At 44.1% G+C, this 14913-nt stretch overlaps 1 protein-coding gene across 4 annotated transcripts in view; it reads left to right on the plus strand.

The window, feature by feature from the left end:
- Window positions 1-241: 241 nt before the first annotated feature.
- The window catches only part of raver1 (ribonucleoprotein, PTB-binding 1), a 62337-nt gene continuing 47665 nt past the window's right edge, over window positions 242-14913 (plus strand). For 3 of the 4 annotated variants that reach the window (XM_060943173.1, XM_060943175.1, XM_060943176.1), the window contains exons 1-3: window positions 243-630; window positions 12894-12956; window positions 13246-13715. In XM_060943173.1, coding sequence (XP_060799156.1) covers window positions 309-630; window positions 12894-12956; window positions 13246-13715 — 855 coding nt within the window. In that variant the 5' untranslated portion in view covers window positions 243-308. Of the gene's footprint in view, window positions 631-12893; window positions 12957-13245; window positions 13716-14913 lie in introns of all 4 variants that reach the window. The other variant, XM_060943174.1, reaches the window with a different exon arrangement.

Raw genomic sequence — 14913 nt, forward strand, 5'->3', positions numbered from 1 at the left:
ATAAATCTATAAATACATCACTTTAGTACTGCTAGTAAGTTTTATTAGTAGCAGTATTAATAAGATTTACTGATCAGATCAACTCCACTTCCGTTGGTCGCGAGCTCAGCGGAAGTTCACCACAGAAACCTCACAGCGCTGCTTGTTGTCGATTTAAAATGGCCACGTGACACGATTAGCTCCGCCTCGGACGCTGTAGTGTTACGCATTCTCCTGTCAGCCAATCAGCGGCCGAGTTTGTCCCACGCGTGTATTGTTTAAACTGCTCAAAGCAAGCGCAGCTCCGAGCGAAACTTCTACACGAAGCAATGGCGGCCGCTGTGTCCGTGAGCAGAGCTGCCGGAGAGGACCAGGGCTGCGCTGGTGTCGCCCCCCGGCCGCTTTGTGAACAGTATGATCAGGCTAAGTCAGAACACTGGGCTGCTGATAAGCGCGGAGACTCGGAGGCTGATCCGCCCGATGCAGAGTGTCTGACAGGGAGCGACCATCACCCGCGCAGGGCTGAGGACGAGCTGAGCGCGCTCAGCCCCGAGGAGGTCGCCAGTCGGCTGGAGAGAACTCGGAGAGAGTTTTACAACCGCCGCAAAATCATTATTAAAAACCTCCCCGCGGATATCACCAACCAGGCAAGTAGCGCGTTACCGAGGTGTTCGCTTCCTGCTCCTCAACTGCAGGCAGCTAGCTCCAGGAGCGTTAACGTCTGAGGAAAATGTGGCTTAATTAACTAACTAATTTAAACTTTTCTGACATGATGTGTCCGGGTTAACCTCTCACACAAAACATTTCAGTTTATTGTCGTGGAAAAGGCCGCGACGGAGCGGAGCGCAGAGAATGTGCTCGGAAGCTAAAGTGGCTAACGATCTGTGCGCGTGTGCTTAGCTTTCATAAACCTGTGCGCATGCGCTGATTTAACCGATATTTAAGTTAGTCGTTTTAAAGTTTCGCTAAGTTGTTAAATATTTCACTGAGACACGCAGCTGTTTGTTTACAATAAATAATAATAATAATAATAATAATAATAAATCAGTTCTGGTTGTGGCTAACGACCCGTATTGATCCTGTGCGCGTGTGCTTAGCTTTCACAGACCTGTGCGCATGCGCTGATTTAACCGATATTTATCAGTCATTTTAAAGTTTCGCTAAGTTGTTAAATATTTCACTGAAACACGCAGATGTTTGTTTGCATTAATAATAATAATAATAATAATAATAAAAAATCCGCTGTTGTGGCTAACGACCCGTATTGACCCTGTGCGCGTGTGCTTAGCTTTCACAGACCTGTGCGCATGCGCTGATTTAACCAATATTTGTCAGTCATTTTAAAGTTTTGCTAAATTGTTAAATATTTCACTGAGACACGCAGGTGTTTGTTTGCAATAATAATAATAATAATAATAATAAATCCGCTGTTGTGGCTTACGACCCGTATTGACCCTGTGCGCATGTGCTTAGCTTTCACAAACCTGTGCGCATGCGCTGTTTTAATCGATAATGTCAGTCGTTTTAAAGTTTCGCTAAATTGTTAAATATTTCACTGACACGCAGGTTGTTATTATTATTATTATTATTAAACACAAACCTCAGTGAAATATTTAACACCATTTACCAAAACTTTAAAATGACTGACACAAATATCAGTTAAATCAGCGCATGCGCGCAGGTTTGTGAAAGCTAAGCACACGCACACAGGGTCAATACGGGTCGTTAGCCACAACCAGAGCTGATTTAATAAATATTAATAATAATAATAATAATAATATCAGCTCTTGTTGTGAACGTGTTTTTGTCAGAAAGCGCGCGACTGCTGTGGAACAGGGAAGTGAGTGGCGCATGCGTGTGTCGTGAACGCGCCTCGGGGACGCGCACTCTGGAGTTGACAAAAGACTAAAAGCGCTTTAACAACAAGTTTCAGCTCCAGTTAAAGGAAAATGCTCGACTGGGGCAGTTTTTTCCCCCTCAACCTTTTTTTTTTTTTTTTTTTTCCCCTTTTACACAAAGCCTTGACATCCGGTTAAGAGTACAAGTAAAACAAAAAAAATTTTTTTGACTAGTTTTATCGCGATAAACCGACCTTAGTCACAGTAAACCTGTGGCATTGACTTGACGCTTGGAGGCCTGCTGGGTTTTGTTTATAATACTCTTAATGAATGGGTTTTATTGAATAAAATTCACCTTTTATGCTAGTGAGCATCTTCAATCCCCTATCTTTATCATTTAAATTGTATGAGCTGTGGTGTAGTGGTTCGCACTGTCGCTTCACAGCAAGAAGGTTCTGGGTTCGAGCCCAGCGGCTGACGAAGGCCTTTCTGTGTGGAGGTGTTGTACGTTCTCCCCGTGTCAGCATGGGTTTCCCTCCCAGTCCAAAGGCATGCGGTTAGGTTCACATGGGTGGCCTTGGGCAAGGTTCCGAACCCCTGACTGCTCCCCGGGCGCTGTAGTGTGGCTGCCCACTGCTCTAGGTGTGTGCGTGTGTTCACTGCTTCAGATGGGTTAAATGCAGAGGATGAATCTCGCAGTGCTTGAAGTATGCATGCGATAAATAAAGGTGGTTTCTTCTTTCTTCTGTGGCAAGTCCACCCTCTCCTGTGTTGTCAGTTTGTGGCGTTATTACTGCACCAGGGGCGGCAAGGTGGTGTAGTGGTTAGCGCTGTCGCCTCACAGCAAGAAGGTCCTGGGTTCGAGCCCCGGGGCCGGCGAGGGCCTTTCTGTGTGGAGTTTGCATGTTCTCCCCGTGTCCGCGTGGGTTTCCTCCGGGTGCTCCGGTTTCCCCCACAGTCCAAAGACATGCAGGTTAGGTTAACTGGTGACTCTAAATTGACCGTAGGTGTGAATGTGAGTGTGAATGGTTGTGTGTCTGTGTCAGCCCTGTGATGACCTGGCGACTTGTCCAGGGTGTACCCCGCCTTTCGCCCGTAGTCAGCTGGGATAGGCTCCAGCTTGCCTGTGACCCTGTAGAAGGATAAAGCGGCTAGAGATAATGAGATGAGATTACTGCACCATTTTCCTCTGGATGGTTTCATTGGGATGTGACCTGCACTTCAGTAGAAGTGATGTTTGGGTCCAGCCTCGAGTACCGACTCAAAATGAGCCGTCCGATCAGAGATCAGCGACAGCAGCTGAACTACAGATCAGATAATCCTGCAGTTAGTACTGTGGGTTTTTAATACTCATTTTTAATTAAAAGTAGGCAAGCTGTAGTTTTGTCATTGCAGTTGTGTATATTTTATTAACAGTTTTATCACCTGCGTGGTGGATATTATTTGAAGATTCAAGATGCAGCTGTTTTCTAAAACTGGGCTTCATTCATTCGTTGGTATTCAACCTCAGTGAAAGCCAACATGGAGTACAAATGTTTAATTTCTGTAACACTCTGATTTTTCTTTGGCATTCATCAGCCTATTCACGAGTACTGTACGGTCACCTTAAAGTGCATATTCTGGACCAATTTTTTTTTTTTTAATATGAAAGTATTCCTTTTACACACTCATCCAGAAGGGTAATTTTGCGCAAGGCCATCTGTCTACAGCAGAAAAAAATAAAACGCGTCTGGAAAAATCCCAAGGGAGTCTGGAGCCAGATTCGTGACGTTACCTGCCGAAGCGCCAGCAGGCTGCGCGAGCTTTGCACGGTTTCAGTGCACAGCCTGTGTAGACCAAGCGCTCCCATTTCTCTCTCATTGTCCGCTCTTTTGGGAAACGATGAGTACTAATCCTGTCATGATTGGTGTTGCTACACCCTCCTACGATACATCTGTTAGCCATTTTAATAATTACGCGATAACGTTGAAGAAATTTGCAGAAAACCACCAGGTCGTTTCCTCATAAACAAACCAGCGCTGGTGTAGGATTCAGAGGGAGGCGTCCCGCACGCGACGTCACGAAAATCAGTGTTTGCCGGGAAACCCGAATGGCAAGTTTTTTCACAGGCGGACCAATTCGCCTCAAATGGCTCGATTTCAACTGAATTTTTCTGGTATTGCGCAAGGTAAAAAAAAAAAAAATTTGCGCAAAATGTGACAGATATTTGACCAAAGTTGAATATAAAATAGGAGAATTACACTGATCTTGCTCCTGAATTTACCCGTGATGCGCACTTTAAAGTGCAAATCCTGTGTGTGTGTGTCAGCTCATTTGCTTTTAGTGACTCCCATAAAACTCAGTGAGCATGAAATTAGGCAGTTTCTGAGAAAAGGAGGCACAAGTGAATGCTGTTTTGATTTGCGTCAATGCCAGTCAGAGTGCGGGACGGGTCTGTGGACGAATTACAGAAAAGCTGAACTGGCTGTGAATTAAATGAAGTGATGCAGAGGGATTTCTTTTAGTCCTAATTAAAGGGGAACTGAAGTCATGTTTAAACTTGCTTTGTTTCTTAATTAACGTGTTATTCGATTCCGTTTTGGGTTTTAGTAACCTTATATCGTGACTCGTATGGACAGCTAATTGCAATTAAATATTATACTTATCAGCCTATTCGGTTTTTAGCCATGTTGAACTTGGTTCGTTTGGTCCACGGCAGGCGTCGCTTATCCGCACGATCTTCACCAGACTTTGAAACGTCAAGTGTCAGCCAGGTGTCAGTGCCACTGTTTTGAAGACTGTTTTCCAAACTAAGTATTGTGCAAGAATGAGTTTAAATGATTACTGCCTACTTTTTTCAAACTTTCCTGATTGCTATCAAACCAACTTCTGGCTTGATTACGTCAGCATTCGAAAGAGGGCGGCGTGTCTTTTGACAACGTGGGCAGATGTCGGTCACTTTGATTTCCGCTGGACGTTTTACTTCCATCCTACGATGTCTCGCACAGGTCTCAACGAATCTCGTTTACGGCCATTTCTTTGACATATGGGCTGGTATATTACAGAGCATATTTCAAACACTCATAACTTGCTACAGCAGCGACAAAATAGCTGTCAGAAATGCATTCCTTTATTTAATAAAATGAGAAATAGAATTTTGATGAATTTGCCTTCAGGTCTCCTTTAATGGATTTGTGTTGGGTTACTTAATTTTTTGTAATTAGTCAATGACTCTTTCACGTACGTGTGTGTGCACAGTTGAAATAAATTGTATGTTTATGTAAATATGAGAGTAAGCTAATCTATATACAAGTGTCGTAATTTTTTTTTTTTTTGGAAGTTAGTCAAGGTGTACGTTAGCTGCTCTCTTTAGGGGCATGAGCAGGATTCCCCTCCTAAAGTTTGGGAGAAAGCTGTTCAATGAAGACAGTAAGGCTCGTGCAGGCATGAAAATCTCTCACCTTTCGGCGAAATTCGCCGTTTTGAAGTCAAAAAGGGTGACCTACGCGAATCGTGTAGATCCGAGGAGATTTTTTTTGGGGGGGGGGGTCGGGGTCGGGAGATTTTTTTTTTTTTAAATTGTCATATGATCGACTTAATACGCAAACTGAGCACTTCAGAAATCGGCCCTTTAAATGACACTTGGACGGTCAGTAAATCCTCCTGGCTGCTTCGCTGCCGAGAACCAATCATATGCCAAACTGCGTTCCATTATTCCAATCATGCGCACACTCTTCACGTGTACTTGGAGTGCATGGAGAGAGCCCGTGGTTGAATTGCAAAGCTGCGAGAACGAGAAGCAGGACATATCCACCTGGGGCCATTATTAAAAAATGTTCTGTTTCCGGTCCACCGGCCGGGTGAGTGCCGTTTGGGTGAATTTTTTTTTTTTTTTTTTAACGCTGGTTTTTTGACTTTTTTTTTCGGGTTCGTAAATCTAAACTCGAACTTGACATTTCCGCATTCCCAGGGCTTTCCACTAAAGCTCATACTGCCTCCGCCGAGTGCGCGCGCACACTACTGCCTCCGCCGAGTGCGCGCTCGCGCACACACCGCATGTCGGGGCCGCGGATGAGTTCCTCTCCCCTGATCAACGAAGTCTGCTGGGAATTTGTGGTTATTATCGGTACAAACAGCGCGAATCACAACTTAAATGAGTGCGGTTCAGTTTGACATTATTGTCAGTCCGTTAGATAAACATTTAATTTTATTAAAATCGAAAATTAATATTTAGAGCCTGTGGGCTACAGAAATAGTCATTAAAGTAGCCGGCTGGACTTAATTGCGTGGCCGCAGCCGGCGCTTGTGGAAAGCCCTGTTGAATCAGCTCTGCGCATGCGCCGTGCGGCACAAAAAAAATGGCAGCCACTATGAAGGAAGGAGATGCGGAGTTTTCAAACATTTGCTTAAGTGTGAAATCGCGAAATGGTATTCTGGCGAACAACAAAATTAGTAAAGATTCAGAAAAACAAATCATTCAGTGATCATTTTAATAGTGTAATTTCATCTGAACTAGGCCTAACGCTCGATTTAGAACTACAAAAAGTCAGTGTGTCGGACATTTTAAGGACCTTTGTAAAAGTTTTGCAAAATGTTGCAGTCAGCATTTAAAATGCTAACTTAGTTTAATCAACTGAAACTTGTACAAAAACTGTCATTTTATTAAATGTCTGCTTTTGCAATAAAGTACTGAAAGAAAAAGCAAACACAGCATTGCGATTTCCTATCCATCCATATATAATTATTAAAAATAAAAATCCCTCCCTCCCGACTGAAAATTTTTTTGCTCACCCGGTGGACAGGAAACGGATTTTTTTTAAGGATGGCCTGGGACAAGGCAGACCAGAGTGTAACTTACACATTTACCTGCATTTACCAGCGGATTGAATTTGGTGAGTAATGGTTTCAATCGTTTTCATATTTTGTGCGGTATAACAAAGTTACTGCCGTTCGCTACAGCTTGCGTTGAACACTGCCAGAGCTAGCCGAAGCTCTGGTGAAAATAATAGCTCCCGTTTGCCAGATATTAAGTTAGCTTAAAGCTTGTGTAGTTAACGGTAACATAAAAGAAGAAACACAAACTTCTTTCTATTATCTCTGTAATTGGTATTTCAGGGACGTGTGAGGATAATATTCACGTGAGGGGCTGAAAAGGCTGAAGGTGAAGTGGTAAACTCTAAAACTTGTTAGCCTATGCTTTAGCCTATGCTTTAGCCCATGCTTGAAGCCTTTTGTGACAAAATAAAAACTTGTGAACCCTGGTCATTTTTACACTCCACTGTTTTACACTGTTATTTATTGATTCATTAAAACGTAATGGTTTTGAGCCATCTAAAATAGCGAAAGCGGGCATCTCGCATTTACTGCCTGGGCTCCATCCATTGACAAGACGGGGCATCAATTTTTTTCAGCGCGAAATTAGAGAGAAGACAACAGGGAAGAGTGTGTCACGAAAGGCTTGCCGTGTGTTTAGACCAAAAGCCACTAAAGCTGTTGTGTAAATCGTTATGTTGATATTATTTTTAGTCGCTGCTGTAGCTTTTGTCACCATTCTAAGACCCCGTCCACACGTAGCCGGGTATCTGCTAAATCGAAGATATTTTTCTACGTTTTGGCCTGTCATCCACATGAAGACGCATCAAAAACGAATATTTAAAAAAACTCCGGGCAAAGTGAAGATTTTTGAAAACTCCGTGTATGCCTTTTCATGTGGACAGAGATAACCGGAGGTTTGCGTTTTAGAATGTCACAATCTGCGCCAAAAAAAAATGACAACTCTGCCCTGACGTCAAACGTGCGACCTTTGTTTACTGCAGAAGCCAGATTAAGCATGGACTTAAGCTAGCCGCACACCACGGCGATCCACGCGGTACCGAACCGACCCATTTCAGAGTCGACTCCCGACAGGGCACGCACATATCCCCCGACTGTTGACGAGTGCAGTCGCGATTGAAGCGACACGTGACAACTTAATAGCTTTGTGATTGGCTATTGGATATCGTTACTGTTAAATCCAACACTTGAAGATGCTACAGGCTGAATTACAAATGACACAACATGGAATATGTAGCGCACTATCTAGGCTGCATGAGCTATTATTCCCAACCTTAAATAGTGCACTTATATAGGGGAGTTAAAGCGATTTGGAATTCAGCCACACAACTTGAGCAGAGTGGCTTTCCAGCCCACTGTGTCTATGGATAAAGCTTCAGTCTATGGAATTACAGTATATACCTGCATTAGGTGCTACCAACACGTATTTCTCACGCTAGAAATTGTGTTTAATGATGTCACGTGTTATATGTGAAAGATATGATTGGCTATTGCTAGCGACTCTCGCCGATCAGTCTGGCTCCCGATTAGTTTTTCGAATCGGCTGTGAGATGAGTCGGTACCATCGAAAACTAGTCTTTACGCCTGACTCGCGACTTCAGTTGGCTCGGTACTAGGGTATTAGGCAGAAAAAGAAATTTACCAGTCAAAAATAATATTTTATATAATCCTGATAAGCGCCGCAGGTGCGAAGACGAGCGCCGCAGGCGCGAAGTCCCTCTAGGGGGGTCTGGGGGCATGCCCCCCCAGAAAATTTTTGAAATTTAGACTTCATTTCCTGCATTCTAGGACATTTTCAGGGTGAAATGGCGTGTAATTTTTGATCAGAAATATTGCATATTTTTACTTTGTATTTTTTTCAGTTTCACTCCTGAATGTATCAGATGTATGTATGGTGTTTGATTTGGTAACAAAAGTGAAAAGAAAATAAACAACAATGAATTGTATATAATCTTTTGATCTAGTTACAGTATTTAATAAAAAAAAAAACCAACAGTATTCTATTTTACCATACCCCAATGAACCCCCTTGTTAATCAATGTATCACACATACCTTTTCTGTCTTTTTGTGGAAAAACGAATCAGTTTTTGTCACATTCAATTTGGGGCGTTTGTTGGGATTCATCTTGATCCAGAAGAGTGAGTCAGCAAAAAAAAAAATGCGGTTCTCCCGCCAAGAAAGAGGAAACTACAACGCAGGGTGTTTGGCAATTTTCGACCAATCAGAATTCGCGATTTATTCAGTCCGCATGTTACAAGATTCAGTGCGGGCCAAAATGGCGGAAACGATGAAAAATTCTGCTTTTTCATTTCAAGTTTTCAGTATTTTTCGTATTAAACTGTGTTTCTTATGATTTGTAAATGATGGCGGAACCACACACGGACTGGCCATCGGGAGTAGCGGGAGTTTTCCCAGTGGGCCGGTGGTTCAGTGTGGGCCAGCGGAGAAAAAAAAAAAAAAACAAAACAGTTGCGCGCTGGCCTTTAATATGATAAGCAATGTTAACAGTTTCTTTAACAAACTGTTAACATTGCTTATCATATTAAAGGCCAGCGCGCAACTGTAATAAGCAATGTTAACTGTTTGTTAAAGAAACTGTTAACATTGCTTATCATATTAAAGGCCAGCGCGCAACTGTTTTTTTTTTTTTTTTTCCTCCGCCGGCCCACACTGAACCACCAGCCCACCGGGAAAACTCCCGCTACTCCCGATGGCCAGTCCGTGTGTGGGCGGAACATAACTGGATTTATCGGATGACATGTGGGAGTATTCATGTGCGAAAATTTTCGGCATTATCGTCCGTTTCAGTATCCGTCTGTGTGTATACTTGCCCGTTGAAATCGGCAATTGCCCGTCAAATTTACGGGTGGACGGGTCTCTGCCTAATACCTTACTCGGTACGCTGAAAATCAGCGTAGTGTGCGGCTAGCTAAAGAGTAATGGATCGGAGGAGTGCCTTGAAAGCGTTAATTATTGTGCAGGTGCTATTTACATGTTTAATTTTAGAAGCCCAACTACTGTTCCAAGAGCACAGGCGATGTGATTAGGGGGTAGGATTTGGGGAAATAACCATCTACAGGTTTGGAATGCTTATGAATGTGATTGAAAACGCAGATGTTCGGTTATGTGTGGAAGGGATTTTTTTCGAAGACGAGGTGGTGTGGATAAAACATTTTTATAAACGGAGGGGGGGAAATGTTCGGTTTTAAAAATACCCGGCTACGTGTGTACATGGCATTAGTCAGCTAGCCTACTCCTGGCCATTAAAGCTTTAGTAGTTTCTGGTGTGAACACACAGACCGTGAGCCAGGGCCTCAAAATATGGAAACAGTTACCGAAAAAGTGGAAAAGGCTACCATACCTTTTCTGAAAGCTTGGATTCTCAGCTTTTCAGTGATGTATGATGGCCATCTGACAAGAGTAGCTGTTTTGAGTTATCACACATAATGTAAACTAAGGTTGAGAAAATATTGCGTATAAATCAAGCAGAACACTGTGTTCATTTTGTAATGTAAATTCCATGAAAGTTGGGACCTGATATAAATTATATGTGGTGGACATGTATTAAGGACCCTTTGAAATATCTCAAAATGCTGAATAACAACTTTTTCTAAAAATGTTTTACCTCAGACTTTCAACTCGACATGTCAACAAATTAGAATCGTACACTACTGTTTTGTCTTTGAAAAAACGCCATGTCTGTTATCAGACTGAAAATCCCCCCTCCAAATCAGATAATATGGGTAAATGGTACATTTTCTGAATCCTCAGGGTCATGCCAGTATTTCAGTGTTAGGATTTTGTTTTTCTGGTGCTCCCTGGTGCCACAGAATTAAAAGACAAAGGATGACTTAGGCGGAAATGGAAGGCAAATGTGTGTGATTAAAAGTTTGAAGAGCTCCAGGGTTGGCTGTACTCATCTAAAATGCTCACAAAAGGATTTAAATGAAAGCTCAGAGTCTCCCCTTTAAAATGATGCCAAACATAACAAAATAAAATATTCCAATATGTCCAATATAGATTTCGGCAATATCAGTGTTCTGCTTGATTTATACACAATATTTTCTCAACCTTATGGCCCTTTTCCACTACCGTTTTTCAGCTCACTTCAGCTCGCTTCAGCCTGACACGGCTCGCGTTTCGACTACCAAAAACCAGCACGACTCGGCTCACTTCAGCCCTGCTTAGCCCCTAAAACCCGCACGGTTTTGGAGTGGGGCTGAAGCGAGCCAAGCTGTGCCGAGTGAGGTTGGGGGCGTGAGCAGACACTCCCCTGTGCACTGATTGGTGAGGAGGAGTGTCCTCACATGCCCACACACGCCCCGCGAGCGCGCTGGGATCTGTAAACACCGCAAACCCGGAAGGAGAAGAATTACAAATTACGAGAATTTCTGAAGCCTTATGCGCCTCGCCTCATCTATACGCTCTTGCCAGTATCTGTCCGCGTTGTCAGTGACAACAAGCCACAGCACCAAGACCAGCAACACTAACGACTCCATGTCCTCCATGTTTATTGTTTACTCTCCCGGTCGTGAGACTACCGCTTAAAAGGTCACTGATGTCACTGTTTGTGCTGCTTAACGACATCACGTGACGTCCACCCACTTTCGCTAACTCCACCCAATGTGTCCACCCACTTCCAGCCAGCACAGTTCAGCGCGGTTGTAGTCGAAATGCAACTCCAACAGCCCCACTCAGCTCGACTCAGCACGGCACGACTCAGCACGGCACGGCTCAGCCCAACTCAGCCGCGTTGGTAGTGGAAAAGTGGCATTAGTTTACGTTATGTGTGATAACTCAAAACAGCTACTCCTGTCAGATGGCCATCATACATCATTGAAAAGCTGAGACTCCAAGCTTTCAGAAAAGGTATGGTAGCCTTTGCCACTTTTTTGGTAACGACCAACCCCTCTAGGTCACGGACTAACAGTAGAGAGTGGTTTACAGTTGATACTGATGTACCACTTGCACTAATACAAACATTATCCTAAAGGCCTCTGCATGCTCTTGTGACAAGGCTTTCGCAGATAGCTTTTCGCAGACAGTTGTAATTTATTGTTGAGCGGGGAGTAATAGGCGTGCGCGATGTTATTCACCGGCACAACGCAAGGGGGCACGAAGTCACTAGGAGTAGTTGGTGGGTGTGGTTAGTGGAGTGTTTATCCTCCGGTTACTTATAATGACTAGAACTTTTTTTTTTATAATGACTAGAACTGGAGTCGTATAGATGTACGTACTTCCTCAATCAGCCGCTCTTCATGCTGCTCCATCTTCGCTCGTGTTTTTAAAAATGCCGGTCATGAAAACAAACCAAACCGGGAAAGTAGGGAAGCGGAAGTGCGTGTACAGCGGATGTAGAGTGGACCAATCAGAGCCCTCTTGTCTGCGACGCTGTCTGCGGTCGTCACAATTTTTGGGAGGTGCGCGCAGAGCGTCTGCAAAGGTGGGGGGGCTACGCAGACACTGTCTGCGGCACCGTTTGCAAGGACTGGGTTGTCAGCATAAATTGGCCTTTAGAATGAGTGTGTTAGGGGAAGAGGACGCTGCAGCTGTTAAGCTGGATGCAGGCATTAAATGCAGCTGGAAGTGGGCCTGGCTTAAGCTGGAGGGCAAGGTATCTGTGAAGGGACAAGAGGTGTCCTTTCATGTTGGGGATTTCTTTAAGAAAATTGACAGAGAGGGATTGGCCAGGTGTGTCCTCTGCCATAAGGACATAAATTATGCAAACAAGGGCAGCCATGCTTTGATTGCTCACGTCCAAACTGCGATACATCAGTGTACCGGAGGAAATACTTCCGGGCCACCAACGCCCGTCGCCCGAAAATACCCCACCCCCGCACGTGCACACCCTTCTCACCTTTTGAACCCCTGACCCATTTTCATGCCTGGGCTCGTGTTAAATCGGATGCAATACGCGGCTGGGTTTAAATGGTGCGTAATACAGTATTCAAATTATATTTTGTTTTCAAAGTCCAAGCTGAATAAAACTCTGAATTCGGCCTTTCCATAAACCGATCCTGAGCTATGCTGGATTGTGCGCACGTCATAAATTCTGTTTTGATTGCACGCTTGGGACAAATAAACGCGGACCTGTATCTAGGTTTTTTTTTTTTTTTTTTAATTTTTTTATAAACAGTGCGATCGGAACGAGTTCATTCTGAATGTAAAAAAGGTGCATGTAAATTTTGCTAGTGTGGCACTCGGGCACACTCGAGCTAGGTGTGTTTTTTAAATGTATCTCACTTGTCTTTTTATTCAGGAAGTGCACGAGTTGTTAAGAAACTATGATCTGAAGTACTGCTTTGTGGACAAATACAAAGGCACAGGTAAGTCGTTTCATCAGTGGCTGTTTGGTGTAATCTGCTCTTCCTAACCCTCCACTCTCACTTAAACCAGGTGGTGCAGCTGAAAGTTACTTGAAGTTGAATGTAAATTTTCCCAGTAGAAAATGAGAACTATTTTATTAAAGTTTTGGACGAAGCGATGATGTTACTGCTGTAATTGGATCAAATCCAGCCTCCTGATTCTGGCCGTTATCGGTTAGAGTGAAGTTTCGTACCCTTTAGCGTGCAGTAATTTCTCGTTTTGCCCTGCATGGTGCGTGTTTCCTTGCAGCTTTTGTGACTCTGCTAAATGGTGAGCAGGCCCAGTGCGCGATCAAGGAGTTCCACCAGTATGTACTGCGCGAACGGGAGATCTACGTGCAGCTGCAGCCCACAGACGCCCTGCTGTGTATCGCCAACCTCCCGCAGGCCTTCACGCAGCAGCAGTTCGAGGAGCTGGTGCGGCCCTTTGGCAACTTGGAGCGTTGCTTCTTGGTGTACAGCGCATGCACGGGCCACTCCAAGGGCTACGGCTTCGTGGAGTACATGAAGAAGGACTCGGCCGCCCGGGCCAAATCGGAGCTGTTAGGCAAACAGCTCGGCTCGCGCATGCTGTACGTGCACTGGACTGAAGTGGGATCGCTGACGTACGCCATGCTACACTCGCGCTGCCTCTGCGTGGACCGCCTGCCTGCCAGCCTCCTGACTGCTCAGGACCTGCTCAACACCCTGGCTGACATGCCAGACCCCGTCTTCTGCCAGGTTAGAAAGGTTTTTTTTTTAAATAATTAAAAACATGCCTTTTAAAAAAAAAAGTAACGTAACTAGGGCGTCCATGTTGGAACTGCGGTGAGTGGTCGAAGTTCAAAGTGTTTGTCATATGCACAGTAAGGACGCGTCCTCTTGCACAATGAAATTTAGTTTGCTGTCCACCATGAATGCTAATTACAAATAAACAAATAGGCGGAAGAAGTAATACAAAGTAACGGCAATGTAGTGCCAAATAAAAGCAAAAACAAATCCCCAGTATAGCACGTGGGTGAAAGTCTTCTGGATTTACCCAGAAATCCGGATATTTGACAGAACTCTTGAAAATCTCCAGTTTTCTGAATGGAGAGATTTATTTTTTGGATTTTTTTTGCATTCCTAGACTCGGTGTAATACTTGCCATCATCCTTGCATGGGCGCGGTCCTTTAAAGGGATAGTTGGGGATTTTTGACATGAATCTGTATGGCATCCCCATCAATAGTGTCGTGCAAACACACTGACTCACCCCTGACAGCATCCTGCGAGTCCAGTTCTTGTCCAGCTTTGGTCCAGATGAAAGTAGTCCGGCAAGTTTGTTGGGGTCACGAAAGTAAAACGTTTTTCGTCTCAAAACAGTACGTGTTCAAAAGAGTGATATATTTGCATCACAAAACCGTTGCCAAATAAAAAGTCAGAGCTCGAAATCTCTTGGCACTATTTTCTCTCCCTTCTCATCACTGCGCGCTGCTGCCAGGTGACAGCCACGGCTGCTTCATTCATTGTTTACTAGTGATGGGAATTTCGGCTCTTTTGGCTCTTCTTACTATAAGGAGCTGGCTCTTTCGGAAGATTTTTTATAATTATTTCTCATGACCTGTACATTCACATCGAGTACACATATCAATGCAAATTAACACGAAGGGATTTACTAGACCAATTTATATCTGGAACTATTTTCAGCCACAGCACAGGCAAAGCACCGCTGCAGGCGCAAAGACACCACGCAGCGCCTGAAAACTGCGCGGTGTCTTTGCGCCTTCCTTTTCCTACCTGTTCCTTTAATTGCTGCAATTAACTAGTTAATTCTGATTCTATTTCTATTTTCAGGCGCTGCGCACCCGTTTTCAGGCGCTGCGTGGTGTCTTTGCGCCTGCAGCGGTGCTTTGCCTGTGCTGTGGCTGAAAATAGTTCCAGATATAAATTGGTCTAGTA

Source organism: Neoarius graeffei, chromosome 16 (genome assembly GCF_027579695.1).
Source record: "Neoarius graeffei isolate fNeoGra1 chromosome 16, fNeoGra1.pri, whole genome shotgun sequence".
Taxonomy (NCBI): domain Eukaryota; kingdom Metazoa; phylum Chordata; class Actinopteri; order Siluriformes; family Ariidae; genus Neoarius; species Neoarius graeffei.